Source organism: Pollicipes pollicipes, unplaced genomic scaffold (assembly GCF_011947565.3).
Source record: "Pollicipes pollicipes isolate AB1234 unplaced genomic scaffold, Ppol_2.1 Scaffold_4881;HRSCAF=5763_pilon_pilon_pilon, whole genome shotgun sequence".
Classification (NCBI taxonomy): domain Eukaryota; kingdom Metazoa; phylum Arthropoda; class Thecostraca; order Pollicipedomorpha; family Pollicipedidae; genus Pollicipes; species Pollicipes pollicipes.
In genome coordinates this window covers 17,668,154-17,686,987 of record NW_023596576.1, presented here as the reverse complement: position 1 = coordinate 17,686,987, position 18,834 = coordinate 17,668,154, and the positions used below count along the sequence as shown (strand labels likewise).

The 18,834-nt window shown below is 54.6% G+C and overlaps 1 protein-coding gene across 1 annotated transcript; it reads right to left on the bottom strand.

Moving 5' to 3' along the window:
• Positions 1-136: 136 nt before the first annotated feature.
• On the bottom strand, positions 137-3,734 carry LOC119101052 (conserved oligomeric Golgi complex subunit 1). The gene is made up of 6 exons (XM_037224297.1): positions 3,639-3,734; positions 3,242-3,396; positions 2,719-2,881; positions 2,312-2,434; positions 1,246-1,446; positions 137-547 (listed from the first exon to the last, which is right to left on the bottom strand). Exons 1-6 carry the CDS (start codon positions 3,732-3,734, stop codon positions 461-463), a joined length of 825 nt encoding a protein of 274 aa, XP_037080192.1. The 3' UTR covers positions 137-460.
• Between the last annotated feature and the right edge of the window lie 15,100 nt (positions 3,735-18,834).

Sequence of the window (18,834 nt, the reverse complement as noted above, 5' to 3'; positions counted from 1 at the left end):
AAGGAGGTCAAGCCGGGCCGTTCACAGCAGTAGGTCTTATGAAGGAGGTCAAGCTGTCAGAAACAGTACAGCACGCGCACGCGTGCTCTGCGGCGTTTGGTGTTCGACGGGGTTCACAAAGCCGAGACCTGCCGGGATTTGCGTAACCCACACCTGTATTGATAATTCACTGATACACAGCAATGCCGCAGCTGCAAAATTGAATGCACGCACAACGTAACAGAACAATGCTGGCCGCTCGCCCCGGCAGCGGTGACTGTCGTCACCCCGGCAACGGTGGCATGTGGAGCCGGCCCTCCGCCCGGCCGGGGCGCGCCGTCACCTCAGCAGCGGTGGCATGTGGAGCCGGCCCTCCGCCCGGCCGGGGCGCGCCGTGACCTCGGCAGCGGTGGCATGTGGAGCCGGCCCTCCGCCCGGCCGGGACGCGCCGTCACCTCAGCAGGTCGGCGGGGCCGCCGTGTTAAAACCAGCTGCCGCTGAGCCCGGCCAAGAACGACGAGCTCGGCTTCATGGTCTCCGTCTTCTTCCGCGACTCCTGCACGGCCGTCTGGAACATGTCACACGGGTTCACTCCCGGGCTGGTTCGGCGTCCGGCGCACCAGCGTCGGTGGAGCACAAGGTCAAATGTGGCCGTCCTTGCCACCTGCACAATGTCATGACGTCGTAGACAAATGGCAGATCAATACGTACAGCGGCCGCGTTGCCCAGCGCAGAGGCCGACGGCGGCCCCAGTAGGATTCCGGAAAAACTTATGCGTTCGACTTTAATGGTTTCATGTTTGGCTGGATGAAGAGTAGCCGTGGTACAGTCTATCAGAGCTTGCTGCGCATGGGTAACTAGAGTAAACATTACTTGTTGTGTACACGACTCAACTTCATGATGCACTTGTGTACACCATGAAGCTGTCGTCAAAGTTGCGCCAATCAAGCCGTCTAACGATTTTGCCTCTGGTCTTTTTGCCAGGACTGTGGGAAGCTAAGTTCCGTACAGTGGTACGACACGGTCGCGCCGGGACAGGTTGACTTGTTGGCCAATTGCCGCATAACCTAATTTCAACAGCGATACAAAACAATACACCCATCGTTTGACTCGTATGCAGTGTTGCTGTGTTACGAGCTCAGGATCTTTCACCAATGCACCTTAGCGGCATTGCTGAGCCTGTAAACCTAAACTCAAGGGGAGGTTTCCGGTCACCGCGCCTGCCGCAGGGGCCGCTGCCACCTGCCAGCCGCGGCTGTCCCTTACCTTGTCGTGTCGGGCGGCGGGCAGGGGCCGCGACCTCTCGAGCGGCGACGAGTCGGGCACGGCCAGCAAACTGAAGCGGACGGGTCGGGCGGCCAGCAGCAGCAGGCTGTGCTGCTCCTGCTGACCGCTGCTGCTGCCAGCGCCGCCGCCGGCCAGCGGGCGCACTGGGCCGCGGTCCACAGTCAGCGCACCCAGCAGCGACTGTGGGACATGGGCGGCATCAGAGGAGGGCCTGGGGACACCCGTCAGATCAGGGACCGCGAGATACGGGGGCGTCAGAAGAGTAACTAGGGACACCTGTCAGAACAGGGACCACGAGATGCGGGGGCGTCAGAGGAGGGTCTGGGGACACCTGTCAGAACAGGGACCACGAGATACGGGGGCGTCAGAGGAGGGTCTGGGGACACCTGTCAGAACAGGGACCGCAAGATACGGGAGCGTCAGAGGAGGGTCTGGGGACAGCTGTCGGAACAGGGACCATGAGATACGGGGGCGTCAGAGGAGGGTCTGGGGACACCTGTCGGAACAGGGACCGCGAGATACGGGGGCGTCAGAGGAGGGTCTGGGGACACCTGTCGGAACAGGGACCGCGAGGTACGGGGGCGTCAGAGGAGGGTCTGGGGACACCTGTCAGAACAGGGACCGTGGGATACGGAAGTGTCAGAGGAGGAACTGGGGACATCTGTCAGAGCAGGGACCGCGAGATACGGGGGCGTCAGAGGAGGGTCTGGGGGCACCTGTCAGAACAGGGGCCGTGAGATACGGGGGCGTCAGAGGAGGGTCTGGGGACACCTGTCAGAACAGGGACCGCGATATACGGGGGCGTCAGAGGAGGGTCTGGGGACACCTGTCAGAACAGGGACCAGGGGACACGGCGGCCTCGGAACGGACGGAGCGGCACACGCTCGCGACGTAGGGTCGGACATCCTGACAAACAGACCAGATCACACGGAAGTGGGTAAGATTGTTTCCTCCTTGGAATATGCCAAAACTGAAAACGACGAATTACCCAACCGATTTCCAATCATTGCAAACAATCCACCCGGGACCGTGGCGTCGCCGGCACCTGCGACTGCTGCGTGAACTGTCGAAGGTTCTTCAGCGCGTGTGGCCAGCAGACGTTCAGGTCGAACGGGTCGATGTGCTCCTCAATGGACTCGCACGTGCTGCTAATCTTCTTAGTCAGCTCCTGCGAGTGGTGGCCACCGTGTACTTAGAGGCGGCCAGGCGACTTCGACACTGCCGATTGAAGGCTAAGCACAACAAATGGCAGTGCACATCACAGGAGGTCAATCGAATATATTCTGCAGGGGACAGCTGTCTAACACATCCTATGTACATACCCTGCTAACAAGTTCAACAGCTGGAGATGGATACCACCCATGCAGCGTTTATGATCTGCCGTCGTGCCCTGCAGCCCCATAAACTGTGGCCTGAGCCGAGCGTGCGCCCCGGCCCAGACCCTCGGCTCACCTGGTCTCTGGCCGAGGCCAGGCTCTTCAGGAAGTGCACGTCGACCAGCGCCTGCAGCGCCTGGTTCTGCGAAAGGCCTTCCTGTCCCAGCGACGCCAGGTGGCGCGCGAACACGTCCACCAGCCGGCGCACGCACGTCTGCACCAGCTGGTTCTGCACCTCCCTGTGGCGAGGCAAACGGTAGCAGCGGGCCGGTCAGTCGCAGACCGACTCGCAGCACGGTTAACAACACAGTCACGGCTCAGGGCGCACTAGCTGGCAAGTAGCAACTTGCTGTACACTGCGGCCTTTTCTGCGTTATAAACGCTTGAGAGCTGTGCCGGAGATTCGGTTCACGCAGAATTCGCACGCTGCGCAGGCGTATAGGCTTGGCAAACGCGGAAGCCCATATCGCCTGCAATAGATTCAGCTGCATAATCCACACGTTCACTCTCCTCTCTTCAAGCAGTGACATGCACGCAAAGGTGGTAAGCCTGGCTGACCCACTGTGTTGGCCGGGCTGCCCACGTGTGCTGGGCCTCACCTGCCCAATGTCATGGAGCCCAGCCGGTTGATGTCGGTGGACAGCCGACAGAGGGCGGCGGTGAGCGAGAGACGTGGACAGCGGGGCACACGCACCACCGACTCCACCGTCTGCCCCGAGTCGGCCTCCTCGCTGATGGTCACCGCTGCCCACAGCTGCCCACACGGACGTGGCACGTCAGCAGGTGGACCGCAACGCGTGCGAGGTCAGCGACCCAACGCAGACTCGAGAGCACGCAGGCAGTGAAACACACCGCAGTCGTAACAGGACAACTGTGTGCGGACTCCTCTTCGTATGACCGTTAAAACCAGATGTCACCGAGCCATCGCACCACCCAAAGCCATCACAAGCCTGCCTCTGGCCTGCCGAGTCTGAGCCCATTCGACCCTTCTCTCACGGCGAGATCCTTCAGGTCGACGTCCGTGGCCGCCCGCAGCGCTGTGGTGAGCTCCTCCTCCAGCCGGTCGGCGCGGCCCTGGCACCAGCCCGCCATCAGCCGGCAGCGCGCGTGCAGCAGCTGCGTCACCAGCTCCTCCCAGAGCGGCCGGCCTGCGGACGCCCCCTGCCGGCCGCCGGCGGACACCGCCGAGGCGTTAGCGTCACCGGGTCAGGATCATCGGCAGCCACTGGACGCCGGGACGGCGGCGGGCGCCAGGTCACGTGGCGGCGTTACACGTGGGCGACCGTTGCATGTTCCGCCGCGTCCTGGCCCCTAGGCCATAATACTATCACTGCAGTCGCTGGCGCTCAACAAAAAGGTGCGCGGCATCGTGCGTCAGAGCGCCTTCCAATTAAAAAAGGGTAACGCCCAGAACGACGCCGGTTGCATTGACCTAGACCCACGATCGCTCAGCGGCCTCATGTGGGCAGATGCCATGAATGACGTTTCGGCACATCACAGAAAGAGACTAGATCAGTACATTAACCCAATGATTTTCACTGTTTTCGCCCGGTGTCGGTTCACTGACCTGCTTGCTGCGCGCGCTGGCGTCAAGACACAGTGGCACGTGCGGACAGAGGTCGATCAGGCCCCGCGGGATCCGGGCCAGCAGCACGGCCGCCTCCTCCGCCGAGGCGGACGCCGCCAGCCGCTCCAGCTCCTGCAGCAGGCTGTGGAGAGGCACGGCCACGCCGCTCCAGCTACGATGGCGAGAGGTACGCTCTTCCTCACCGCCACGGCACTGTGCGGAGAGACCTCTGGGATTCAACGGGGGACCGCGACTAACTAAAGCCATACTCAGCCAATTTATGCTGCTATTAGGGCGCGTGGCAAATGATTGGTTTACCTCGCACAAGGCAACGACATGCGTTTGACGATTGGGACGGTCATTGTTCCATCCGTTCGACTGTTAGAAGGCATAATCTTCACCTATCCACTTGTAAGACTGCCAATGACCTGGCGCCTTACTAGTACATGTGACCCGAGGTTGGCTCCCATCAGCTGGTCTGGCTCTGACCTGTCCCCTAATGGGGGGGGGGGGGGGGCATCATTGGCCGGCCCTGAGCCGTTCATTCACGGCCAGTGGTTGATTTTTACTTGGGTCGTGGATTAAGGGGCATGTAGCAAAGCAGTAGAGTGTAAAAGTGAAAACAATCTCTTCAAAACTTCTGAAAACTATCTTTCTACCTTCCGCACTCTCAAATTTCTCAACATGTCATGCGCCTCATCTGAAACCGCGCAAGTGTTCATAATGGTTTAAAGTGGCTGGTGTGTGCGTATCTGACCTGTCCAGCCGCCGGCGTGTCTCCTGTCGCAGCGTGTCGGCCAGCCGGCCGCTGTCGGCCCACTGGTCGAAGGGCGGCCGTGCCTGCTGCGGCTCGGCCAGGCCGGCCAGCGGCCGTCCTTGCTCGGGCCGCTCCGTGTACAAACACACGTCGGCCAGCAGGCGCGACAGCCTGCCGTCCAGCGCGCCGCACAGCTGCTGCACCGGGACCGCGTGACCGCGGGACCGCAGCACCAGACCTGCCACACACCGGGGCCGCGTGACCGCGGGACCGCGGCACCAGACCTGCCACACACCGGGGCCGCGTGACCGCGGGACCGCGGCACCACACCTGCCACACACCGGGGCCGCGTGACCGCGGGACCGCGGCACCAGACCTGCCACACATCGGGGTCGCGTGACCGCGGGACCGCAGCACCAGACCTGCCACACACCGGGACCGCGTGACCGCGGGACCGCGGCACCAGACCTGCCACACACCGAGGCCGCGTGACCGCGGGACCGCGGCACCAGATCTGCCACACACCGGGGCCGCGTGACCGCGTGACCGCGGCACCAGACCTGCCACACACCGGGACCGCGTGACCGCGGGACCGCGGCACCAGACCTGCCACACACTGGGACCGCGTGACCGCGGGACCGCGGCACCAGACCTGCCACACACCGGGACCGCGTGACCGCGGGACCGCGGCACCAGACCTGCCACACACCGGAACCGCGTGACCGCATCACCAGACCTGCCACACACCGGGTACCGCTGCTGTAATGCAGCGGCGAGCCCGTCACATCGTGGCAAAGACCCAAGCACGTCCCACTGTCAGTCACAAACATGCTAGGTACACCGCTCCTGTAGCAAAGCCACGGGATCGCGACGCCAGGCCCGCAAATAGGCACACAGACACGTTGCCACAAGAAATACAATAGACAAAACACATTGGCAGGGCCGAAACCACAAGAGTTCCTTCGCCCCTGCGCTGTGCACTCAGCAGCCGAACCTTACCAGGCAGAGACTGTTGGTTTCTGTGTCGGTAGTTCATCCAGCCACTGGTGGAAGGCACCTCAGTGACATCGCTCCAACGGAAGTCCACTACGTCCGAAGCCGAGTTCAGTCTGGGAGTGGCAAACAAAACATTTCTTCCATTTTCCAAAACGTTTCAAAATCCCCGTGGTGGGAATTGGAAACTTCAATTTTAAGCTCGTATTCCAGCCTTGCAATATAACCAAGACAGGCATTTTCACTTCCAAAAATGTCAACACCATCACATTTGCACAGAATGGGGAAGAAGGTCGTGAATACGCCCGCATTCCCCATAAACCACAAACTGTCTCCAGCACAGACGGCACACGCGGTGGCATCTCGTGGTGTAAAACACAGTCGCCATAGGGAAGCACCTTCAGCTGCTTTGCTGCAGGTGTTCTCCCGACATGTTCACTACGGAGTTATCAGAGTGGAATGCTCTGCCTATTGTCAGCGATCCGTGTTCGCCGACGGGTCGTGTGAGGGCGGCTTTTCATGTTAACTGATGACTGGTTCATTTTTTTTTTGGCGCTAGTGCTTTACCTCTTCAACTGATGGTTTTGTGACGAAGCCGTAGGTTTGTTGTCGAGATACCCAACAACCATGAATCGCGTGCAGGCTATTTGATTTCAGTACAAGTGAAGGCGGCGACGGAATTCCTTGAGCAAATTGTTGCTCGGCGACATCCCATTGGCATGCCACTGCACCTACCGCGTACCTTCCCGCAAACTTAGCGTGCATTGCCCACCATTAATCGCACCGTGGCCCATCTTAACCTGCAGCTGACGGATCACGGCGGGAGACCCAGCCGTTGGCGGTGCCGGGCCCCCTCTAGACCGCGCCACCCACCGCTCGCGGTCCTGCAGAGCCTGCCCCAGCGAGCCGGTGAGCTCCTCGAAGGCCGCCGTCAGCCCGTCGCGGATGTGCTGCTCGGCCCGCGCCACGATCGCCTCCCGCAGACACAGCTGCCAGATGCTGCCAAATGGCCCGCCAGCGTCAGGGCGGCCGGTCATGCGGACGCAGCTAAGCAAGTATCGGGAGGCTGAGGTTGCTTATCGGGAGGTCAGACGCGGGAGGCTCAGGCCTAGCGACTTTTCGCATTATTAATCATGCATGGGGCTAAACATCACACAAGTGTGATGGCAGCAAGTCTTTACATGATACAAGTCCAAGCCAGCTGTTCATGTTCACAAAAGTTATAAAATGGGACAGAAGACCAGTAAAACTAATTGCATGCCTCAATACATAATACTACACATTATATTAGCCGGCAGCGGCAGCAGGTATTTACCAGACGTTAGCTCCGGCCAGCTGTTCACAGATGGCGGGCCAGTGCTGGCGATGGCAGTCCTCCGTCAGCACGGCGCAGACGCCGTCCCTCACCGAGGCCAGCCCCTTTACCGTTGGCACGCTCTCTGCGGGGTCGGCCATTCGCAACGGTCAGGTCACCGAGCTGGGCGGCTGTATCTGACGCCAAATATACAAATGCTACTTCTGTACAGCCAATACAACTGCTCAGACAGTCTGGTTCCCCATCCAAGCTTTTCCATGTGTATCCCTTTCACACACTTACAACAGGGAGCCACCGAGCGAGGAACGGAATGGCCCCACAGGCAACAACATGGACAGCTTCACCGACACCCGACCACGACCAGAACAACGAACGTCATCCGTCCCAAGGGCTTTTCGTCCACAGCGGCAAAGAACGCCTGGAGCTGATGCCCTGTGCTGACAGCAATGCCGGCCAACACTCGAAGCTTACCGAGCAGTTCAGCGACACGAGGCTGCAGCTGTTTTGCCAGCTGCTGCAGCCACTCCTGGACCATCTTCCGCACCTCGGAGACGGACAGCTCTGACTCGGCACAGCCAACTGCTGGTCTGACGGGACGGGGATCAGACGACGTCAGCAAGGTCAGCGATCAGCATCACCACAGCTCTGACTTGGCGCAGCCAACCGCTGGTCCGACGGGACGGAGATCAGGCGGCGTCAGCACCAGGTCAGCGATCAGCACCACAGCTCTGGCTCGGCACAGCCAACCGCTGGTCTGACGGGACAGGGATCAGGCGGCGTCAGCAAGGTCAGCGATCAGCATCACCACAGCTCTGACTCGGCGCAGCCAACCGCTGGTCCGACGGGACGGGGATCAGGTGGCGTCAGCGCCAGGTCAGCGATCAGCACCACAGCTCTGACTCGGCGCAGCCAACCGCTGGTCTGACGGGACAAGGATCAGGCGGCGTCAGCACCAGGTCAGCGATCAGCACCACAGCTCTGACTCGGCGCAGCCAACCGCTGGTCTGACGGGACGGGGATCAGGCGGCGTCAGCAACAGATCAGCGATCGTCAACACTACTTGTGTGACTGGACAATTGTTATCAACTAGCGACACTGGAGCAGATGATTACCATCCGTTCTCACAAGGGCGGCCAAGTAATGACGAAGCGCTCCTCACTTGTAGTTCTTGATGTCCACCGAGAGATGGCGCATGGCCATCGAGCCGCGATCGTCCACCAGGTCGAAAGGCTTCTGCGAGCTGACAACCGCCTTCAGTCGCGTCACGAACAGGTCTTTACACTCGTTGTTGAGCTCGTTCTCACCTGGTGAGCAGATCCGGAGTTCAGCACACGCCATCATCGGTTGTGGGAACAACATCACCATTGCTGCCCATGTGCCTCAATGTTCAAACAACAAACATATGAATATCAGCCGACTACAACGCGGACTATTTCATACAGAGCATCGAACATGTACACCCTTTGCGGATGTCGGTCCTCCAGCGACTAGCATCACGACTGACAATGCCAAAAGTCGCAGCGCTCCAGTTTAACGTAAAATCACACGAGTTTCCAACCCCCTGCATCCAGCCGCACAAGAGCTCCACCGGCGCGCCATCACGCACCGCAGAACAGGGCGTACACCAGCTGCAGAGTGTGCAGGAGGAGGCGGGCGGCGCGCGCCACCTGCCGCTGCACGCTGGCGTCGACGGCGTCGGTGCGCAGCGCCGTCAGCACGGCGTCGGCCCGCTCGCGCAGCAGGTGAGCGCAGGCAGCGCGCGCCGAGCTGCCCTCCAGCAGCGCCACCGCCACCAGACACGAGCCCACCAGCTGCCGACCGGCGGCCGGAGTTACACAGGCGTCACCAGCTGGGGATAAGCTCAGGTACCACAGGAGATAAAACTAACTGCGGTCGAGCCAGATTCAACCGGGGAACACCTGTTGCGGGCAGCACATCGCACAAAAGGGTCAGCGCCTACACGTCTATGCCACGTCCAAAACTAGCACGATACAACCAATAAATGAATGTCGGTCAAAAGTGCGGGCATAGTCTGGAAGCAACACCCCCGTGTGGCATGTCGATTGCATGTTCGGTTGTGGTAAGCTGGCGGTCACCACCGGACGCAAAGTTACGGCACAGGCGAGCAAGAACCCGCTGTCTAACGACGGCCCTCGCCCCTCCTTGGCCGCATGCAGCCAGCAGCAGCAGCACGGGCGTCGTGCGCGGGCGTGCGCCCTCACCTCCAGCTCGCGGACGTCAGCCTCGCGGACAGCGGCGTGGCAGCCGGCCAGGATGGTGGCGCGGAACCGCTGAATGGCCGTCCACTGGCGGATCACCACCGGAAACTGCTTCATCACGCGCTGACCCTCCGCCTGCAGCCGCTCCACCTGCAGACCTGCGGCGGTACGGTGCGGGGGGAGGGAGTCAGTCGGTCGTCAGGCGCATGCGAAGAGAGGTCACCTGGGCGGGGAGCGAAAATGACCCAAAACTTTATCCCACAGCGCGGTCATAGTAAGGGAAGTATCAGGAGAGACATCAAACTTCAGCTCAACGGCTGCGTGGCTAAGCCGACGGCCGTCAGTTTTAATTTCGTGTAACTAGCACGATTACATTCGGCGCTTAACTCCACCCCCGCGACAGTCGATGGTTCTGCTGTCCCTGGGTCCAGCTCACACTGCAGCGGGCCCGACTCAGCACAGCTGTCCCTGGGTCCAGCTTACACGGCAGCGGGCCCGACTCAACACAGCTGTCCCTGGGTCCAGCTTACACGGCAGCGGGCCTGACTCAACACAGCTGTCCCTGGGTCCAGCTCACACGGCAGCGGGCCACCCTCAACACAGCTGTCCCTGAGTCAGGCTCACACGGCAGCAGGCCCGATTCAACACAGCTGTACCTGGGTCCAGCTCACATGGCAGCGGGCCACCCTCAACACAGCTGTCCCTGGGTCCGGCTCACACGTCAGCGGGCCCGACTCAACACAGCTGTCCCTGGGTCCAGCTCACACAGCAGCGGGCTCGACTCAACACACTGAATCACCAACACAGGGACGATACGCTCAGATTGCAAATGACATATCATTCAAGGAATGTCCAGTCTATGTCGTGCACTCTTACAAAAGCAAAAGCGACATGGGTCTAATTCCAGCGCAAGCAGACCTGTAAAGATGTACTGGGCCAGCATGTGCAGCAGGGCGGCTGTCAGCATCTCCTTGCGCTCCACCCGCAGCCAGAGTGTCTCCGGCATGTCCATCAGCAGCTTTACCCGGGCGCCGATATCGTACAGCCGACGCTTCTTGTCTTGTCTGAAAAACACAAACAACACTTTTCGCGGCTGCAAGAGATGCATGATCCGGGACGTGGGCACCTATCACTTCTAAATCCTCGTTTTTTTGGGCCGCATGATGTGCTGTCCTCCATGGCCGCGTCAACCCACAGACAATATCCCGACGAAGCTGGAAACAACGGCCAACTTTGTGAGCGCCATCACAGCACTCGACACCAACCAACAAACCCAGTATGCTGTGGAGATTAATCGTCTCAAACCCCAAACGTTATCTCCGCAAAGCTAGAGGTCTCTTCCATCAGCACCACTTGCCGTCGTAGCGCAGCGGAGCTGATTCAACTCGAAGACGCACATCGCCAATAAGTGTGCAATAATAAGCACGGGCACGTCATAAGAAGGCCGAAAAGAGCAGTCGTCTTTTAATTATCTCTAACTAGCACCACAAATCACAGCCCAGCTGGCTTGCCCCATGACAATGCTCTCTCGCATACACACCTGGCGATATCGCCATCGTCCCTTCCCTTGAATCCGATGAGGCCTTGGTGCTGCAGGTGACTGCAGCCTGACTCGATGTGCTGAACGTGCTGGCAGATCTGCTCTGCGCACTTCTGCATGTCCACTATCGAGTCGGCTGCTTCGATCAAATCACGGTAGCGTTCGCTGCAATACAGACGTTCACTTAAGAAATGTCGGAAATCGGAGATCAATTTGAGAAAATGTTTTCGATGCTTGGGAAAGTGTCAAAATAACTTTGGTGTTTTTCTCAGGCTGAATGTTAGCAAAATAATGTCCCATTTCAAAATGTATGCATAGCAATCTGCACAGGCTTAGGCTCATGCCACTAGTTCCAAATTTACACGCACGCACGCACGCACGCACACACACAGATACATACACACTTATATATATATATATATATATATATATATATATATATATATATATATGTATATATATATATATATGTATATATATATACATATATATTATATATATATATATAATGTCTCATTTTTGGAGCATATGCTACGACAATGGCCATAATAAAATACATGTATTTTGCCATCTGAAGTCGGTCCTTCAGAAAGGACAACAAAAGGTCAGGATATAACGACGGTAGAGAAGAAGACAGCATCGGATTTCGGGTGAGGATGAAGCCGCTTAGGGGCGTAATGTGCCAGCGCTGCCGCCGCAGTCAGCAACTTGTTAACCCAGGACCGCTTGGGAGGTAACAGTACCACCATGGATGGTTGCCATCTTTACCTATCTTAAGTCGTCCATGGTATCCCCTTCATATCCCCTTCAACACTCCCTCGGAGTTTCTGGAAAAACTTTCGAACCGTGCATGGTAGGCTCAATAAATTTTCCCCACCTAACGCGATCAGTCAAGTTACACTCTGGCGGAAAAACAGCCGCTAGGTCACGTCACTGAGTAACAGTTTGCTCGTGGTGCCATGCAGCGATTCTTATTTCTGCATGCGGTAACTCAGCTTTGGACTTTTGGTTAGATATTGGCTTTCGGTACGTCAACTGCAGTGGTTATTGGCACCCCTTGTTTTTGACTGACTTGATATGAGTAGTCGAATGGCGTGACTGCTAATTAGGGTTAGACGCACGAGCGAGGTTACATCATGCCACTATGAGGTCACATGGTGCCAGCTAGCAGGCCAGCCGAAACTATCTATTACGTCATAAGTGATACAAAACATATTGAACTGAAGCATTTAAAAACGATGACTGCCACATACCATGTTAAACGAAGGAGATGGCAAGACCATATCTGATAGTGTGACCTGACAATGACCTCATCTGACCTGACCTGGCATGGACCTGTCATGAAACAGCTGCTTGACCTTTGCTAGCATGGTATGATTTCAAATTGCAAGCTATCAGTCGGTGTTGTGGTGCCGGTTTTAGTGCTACACTTTTTAAGTTTCGCGTACTGGAGGCCCTGAAGGCGTCCCAACGGTTTTATTTTTGTAAGGACATTTTGCGCGGATAGCGGCATCATCGGCCATGTGACATACGTCCTTTCGACAATGCTGGCCGAGATTGACCAGGGACATCGATAACACACAGCATGACAAAGATTGACTGAAAAGTGCGCGCAGATTACCGTAGTGAGCTGCAGCAGGCTAATGGCCTTACACACCGTCGAATTTCAGCGATCAAACGAAATCCGAGCCACGCAGATTACCGTAGTGATCTGCAGCAGGCTAATGGCCTCACAGGCTGTCGAATTCCAACGATCAACCGAAATCCGAGCCACGCAGATTACCGTAGTGATCTGCGGATGGCTAATGGCCTTATACACCGTCCAATTCCAGTGATCAACCAAAATCCGTCTCACGCATCCAGCTGCGTAATAAATACGATCTACGAGCAAAGCGGCCGTACAATGCTGTCCTTCGCAGCAGGAGTGAGAAGACTTTGGGGCTGTTTGAGAAAGGTCACAATACATGGGCTGTTTCCGATCAATGAATTGTAAATGGTCACAGACAGCTGTGAAGAATATTCCTAAAACACTCGAAAACAATGGCACACATTACAGATCGAATGTGCTTGGAAACATGTGGGCCAACAAAAGGTTTTTCACGTCGGTTGTAAGCTATGCTATAGCTGTAGAGCATTTTCCCAAGCCACGGCGCGTCGCTCACGTAGCCGCTCTGCAACTGCCATTATGCGGGCGATCCGCACCTAGAGGAATATCGCCGTCCTTTGTGTAAGGCGCGGCTGCACAGGGCACAAATTATCAGCTGATTCGGAGACCTGACGCTAGGCGGCGGTGTTGGCTATCGGGCGCGCGGGTACTAGAAGTTGAGGCCGGCCACTGAATGATGAGGAAACTTCTAATCAGGCGCTTCAGGTGCTATAGCTGGGTGGTGTGCATGCATGACAGAATGCCATTCAAATCTGACTCCAGACCAATGTAAGCTGTGGCTACTATTGGCTACCCTAGGCATTTTGCACTCTGGCCTCTCTGTGGTGGGTTTGGGGATGAGTGATAGAGGGTGGTACTCTGAGCTTTTCTGCATGGAGTAGTAATGTATACATGTGCAGCAGGCTAATTCTTCCCCTTCCTGGTGTGCTGGGGCTGCTCTGCTGTGAACGCTCTTGCTGTATTGACAATGGCATCAACAACCCCCACACTGATGTGATAATTCCCAATTTAATTGTCAGATTATCCTGATATAACATGGCAGGGAACAGTCTTAAAACTACAGCAAGGACCTTTCAGGCAGGGAATGTCATGAATACCATGACAATACACACAGTGCTGCCAAATGACGGATGATGAATCTATAAGCCATCTGAAGACACACTAGCTGATACCATAAGTCATCATATAGCATGACAAGAAATCAGAAGACTTACCTGACCATTATCCTGAGCTCCTCTCTTTCCTTTTCAATACTTTGCCTTGTTTCCTCAAGCTTTTCTAAAATTTCTGGGACAGAGCTTTTCTCAAACAAAGCCTGGATATCCATGCTGATCACTGCAAACAATTGTGCTGCACTTTATGACTTGTTTTTACTATCATGCCTCTTTTCTTGAGAATGTTCAATATGAGCTATAAGACAATTGACAAAGAATGGAGAGAACCTACTTTGAAACTGGCACTGGACCAACTCAACACACAGTCTAAGATATTCCTTTGCCTATTTTTGATATTCAACAAACCAAAATGACAGATAATTGTACTGGACCTAATATGGAGCACCTGAAAGAAGTGCAATGCTATAAAAACAAAGGTACACTTCAATTTACAACACCACTTCCATTATCCTTCCACCTGATGCCTGTTATGGGACATGTGGGCTGCACTTCACTATGTATACGACAAATATTCAACCGTGAATAAATGAGCTGATAAGGATGCTCTCCTCAAACGTAGTCAACTACTAGCTTAGAGACTAATGGTCCAAATCAAGAGCTCACGATACCTCCAAGGCAATGAGCATCATGCCATACATAACCGAACCCACCGTAAACTATTTAGGTCAGTTTATTGGCAAAATTTGCAACTGTTGAGAACACACACCCGCTCCAACCGGCTATGTTTCATCTACCTCCTATTTATATCATTAACGCAATGTGTCAAGCGCGCCAGTTACGGCACGAAGCATCAGCTGTTGACAAGTACGTAGTTTTCTTCCTTACTTTGGGGTCCCCAACAAGGGTAATTAAGGCGCGGTCGGTGGGAGGTCACTGGAGCGGCATGGTTTGTAACGGTGTTCGGCAGCATATCAGTGGTCCAAGCAAGGCAAAACCAATTACTTGCATTCTGTTGGTGGGCCCGCAGGGCCGAGCCCTTAATGCGGCGAATGGTAGGCGTTAAGTGGAACGTATATTGCAACATATGCACCACAGAACAAGACGGTGCGGTCTGAGCGAGGACTGCAAAACTGAAATGCTCACCTTGTGTTCAATGACAAAAAACGGGGCATTCAATTGCGCTTTTTTTGAAGGATTGCCAATTCGTAGAATCTTGTGAATTGACGAAATGACACAATAAAGCCAACATGTCGATTGCCGACACCATTTGTCTCGTCCATCGCGTGATACAAACCACTGCGCACTCAGCAGCCACGTCTGGTTTCGTACAACCAGTCTAAGTTAAAAATTGTACGCAAACGTTGGTACTATAGTCACGCTGGCACATGGTAAAGGCGGCATACCTTTGCTTCAATACAACACACACTTGCATTACAATATGACGTGTGCCATTTCAGTATCAATCCAAAAACCTGAACAGAACGATGCCAGAAATCTTCCTTCAGCGCTCGTATCAACGGATCCATGCTGCTATTCAACAAGCCCGACCAACTTCAAAATGAACATCACTGTAAGGCGGTTGAGTTAGGTGAACACCCTTTGCGGACCAAATGTCCGGAAAGCCGGGCATACTTTCACGGCAATATATCCATGTATACCACACAACGCCATGAAGTGCCAGACAAGATACTTTCATCAAATCAAACGCTATCAAATGCTACCGCCTCTTCAAACGGGTCGAACCACTTCCGCTCAAACTCCTCAAGCGAAACGTCCCACTGCACTACACCGTCCACTTTCTCGTGGAACTTGGAGCTGCCGCGGTCCACAAACTCGTCCCCGTCGTCTGCGGCTCCGGCACCTGTCAGCGCCAGCCGGAGTCGCGCCCGCAGCTCGTCCGTCACGAGCACCACCGGCGCCAGCTCGGCGTCCACCTCGGCCAGCCGACGGCGTGCCGCCCCGGCCACGAACGAGCGGGCGGCGCGCGCCGCCTCCTCGAGCGCGACGCCGGCCCAAAGCAGCGCCATGAGCCGGAGGCGGCGGCTGCGCGCCGGGCGGTGGCTGGCCTCGGTCAGCGCCCGGTACGTGTCGGCCAAAGCCAGCCAGGCCAGCGGGCTCTGTTCGTCGGCGGCCACGGCGGCTTGGCGCAGTGGCAGGCTCAGCTCGGGTTGCTGCAGCCGCTCGTGCACGTCGGCTGCCAGCTGCGACCACACCAGCAGGTGGTCCCGACTCAACAGCAGCCGTCGGCTGCGCTGCAGCAGCGGCAGCGCCTCGGCCGGCCGACCCAGCTGTAGCAGGCAGCGCACGCAGTTGTCCAGCAGTTCTCGCGTGCCGGCACTGTTCGTCACACGTTGCACCAGCAGCTGCTGGTATATCGTCAATGCCTCCTCGTGCCGGTTTTCGACGATGAGTTTACTAGCTGTGTGGTGGAGCTCAATCGGGGGTCGGTCAGTGGTCTCGAGCAGAGGCTTCTCATTCATGTACCATCTGGCATCCTCAAGCTTTGGCACATAGCTACCTGCCTCATGTTTTGGACTTCCTGTAGCTGTGATACATTCAAGGTCATCATCGCTGAATTGCAAGTTAAGTTCCATTCTGTGCCTCCCTGGAAAATAGAACTGTAATGTCAATACTTCCATTGCCCATCTTAAAAAACAAAGGCTATCTTAACACTGAAAGCAACACTGAATGCAAATACCAGACCATGTATGCAACACAAAGAAGTCAACATGATGCTCTGCTAATATTGCTGGTGTGATTGCTAGCTAAACCTGAGATGCAAACAATCTCTAATCTGTCTAGGTCTTGTAAACCATACAACATGCATACAAAGCTAAAATACTTGGAAATGGGCTTATAAATATATTGTCTGTTTCAGTAAGAAGCATACAGAGTTGCATTGTGTTCCGGTTTATTCAGCATTTTTCTCATCACTGGGACCTCACCTCCTTACCTGCTATGTTTGAACACTGGTCCACAACCTTAGTTCTATAATGGGTTGCATGAAGGGTGAGTCTGAGTACATGGACTAGCAATTGCCAGTGCTTTAGGTCAATACACCAAAGGGATTAAATCTACTGAAGTGTGATTTGTTTGACAAATTTATCAGAATTTGTGGTACAGATGTAGCCATGGGGCACAAGGGTCATGCCCACTTCAGCCATGAGATCTGCAATAGATACCAGGCAATATTGTTGGAATTCGGTCCAAGTTCACAGGAATGTGGAGAAACCATCTCTTGCACATTAACAAATATTCTAGATGAGGGGCTCATGGTGGATGCTCTTCCAATTAATTTGGTATTTTGCTCTAGTCAGGGCTTGTCTCCTACTATATTATACACTTTATAAGATATATATCCTACTATATCTCCTACTATATAATACAATAATTGCAAAAGGCTTTAGCCTTGGCATAGATTCTAACCTACATACAGCAGATTTCTGGTAGAAGTATTTCTTTTATTAACACTGAAGATTTCAGTACTGTGGCTGACAAGAAAACATGTCATGATGGAGAGTTAGTCATCCTGAATTTAATGGGGTTGAACATCTGCTTGCAGGAAACAAAAACTGACACTGTCTTGGAAAAACAAGGCCACAATTTTTGCAGGCCCAATCTTTTCAGCATAAAAAGGACCAACATGATGACAATTAGTAGACTGCATTTTTTTTAGGTTGAAGTACCTCTTATCGGAATCATGATTTGCTCTTTGTTACAGAAGAACATGCCCCTTTTCATTAGCCCTACCCCTGAAAAGCAGCAAAAGCCATCTGGTGACACCCATAGCACTATTGTGAGTATAAAGCAGCCTGTGAGTGACTTGCAGTGCATGTGTAAGCCTACACCTAATATTTCAGCAAGGACACATTCCAATGTCACCTGTCTATATTTTGGAAATACCAATACAAGTATGAACAGAAAGTTCATTGTCTGTATGGTAGACATTTGTACATGTGCATCAATGCTGGGCAAGCAATTTCAACAGGGAAACACTGCACAAACACTAAATAAAAAGTGAATTCCAAGTGTTTATACTTGCTTTCAAGATGAACTTCTTAATTTGTGAAACAAGCTCAGGCATTAGACCTTTTTAATCGAAAGGGGCATAGTGGAATTGATTAACTTTTCCTTCTAAACAGACTAGCGACCTACCTGAAGTTCAAAGACATTAGGGAGTCCTGACCGGGAACCCAGAGTTTAGCCGCTAATATCGGTATGTTTACAAAAGTCAAACGCTTGGCGATCTTTTAACGCGTGCCTCATACGAACTGGCATCCACTCAGTTAATGATACTTTAACGTTTGAGAAAACAATGCGTAGGAAAACCATGCCCGTTCGTACTACCTTCACTGCCGAATCCCCGTCCATGCGATACTGCAGCGTGAGGCCCTACACCGTGGGGTGCCGTGCTGAATGTGTGCGGGGTCTACGTGGATAACCTCGGCAAACTACCGACTCTCATCCTGTTCGATTGAAGCCGTTCAAGGTTCACAAACAAGACAGCAAGCAAAGCTAGTATTGTATGACGTCAGGTATGTGTAAAATAACCTTCAATTGGTACAGGTTCAGCATCTTTGGCTTATGTTTTGTCATATTGAACAGCCTCCACTTGTTGCCTTTAAATTGACGCTGTAACGACAAAAAACTTGTTCAGTAAGCCTGTGCAACCCCGTGCACGCTGTGAGCGACTCCGGGACGTTGGGCCGCTTGTGGAGTGGTTGGCGTTCGATAGGTGAATGAACATCTCAGAAAGTGGGCATGCAACCCAATGTTTAAGTCGATCCTTTTCATGCGTCGTCACTGGTTTGATATTCCGCATTCTTGGAAAGTGGGTAATCATCGTATAGCATCCATGGACCCCGCTCCTACGTCTATGGACGAGCTTGTCACGATGGATGGGCAGAGGACCAAAACTCATGCAGAGGGTTGTCTGTCGGGAGCACTTCGCACATGAGCCGCTGTGTGTTCCAAAATATGACGATTGCTACGCACGACGGTTTTGTGCTCCGGTTGATGC

Excerpts from the sequence above, each read along its gene's own strand:
- LOC119101052 (XM_037224297.1), bottom strand. The coding sequence starts at position 3,734 with ATGGCGGGCTGGTGCCAGGGCCGCGCCGACCGGCTGGAGGAGGAGCTC. Across the intron at positions 3,397-3,638 it reads TCGACCTGAAGGATCTCGCC|CTGTGGGCAGCGGTGACCAT; the intron begins GTGAGAGAAGGG and ends CCGTGTGGGCAG. Across the intron at positions 2,882-3,241 it reads GGCTCCATGACATTGGGCAG|GGAGGTGCAGAACCAGCTGG; the intron begins GTGAGGCCCAGC and ends GCCTCGCCACAG.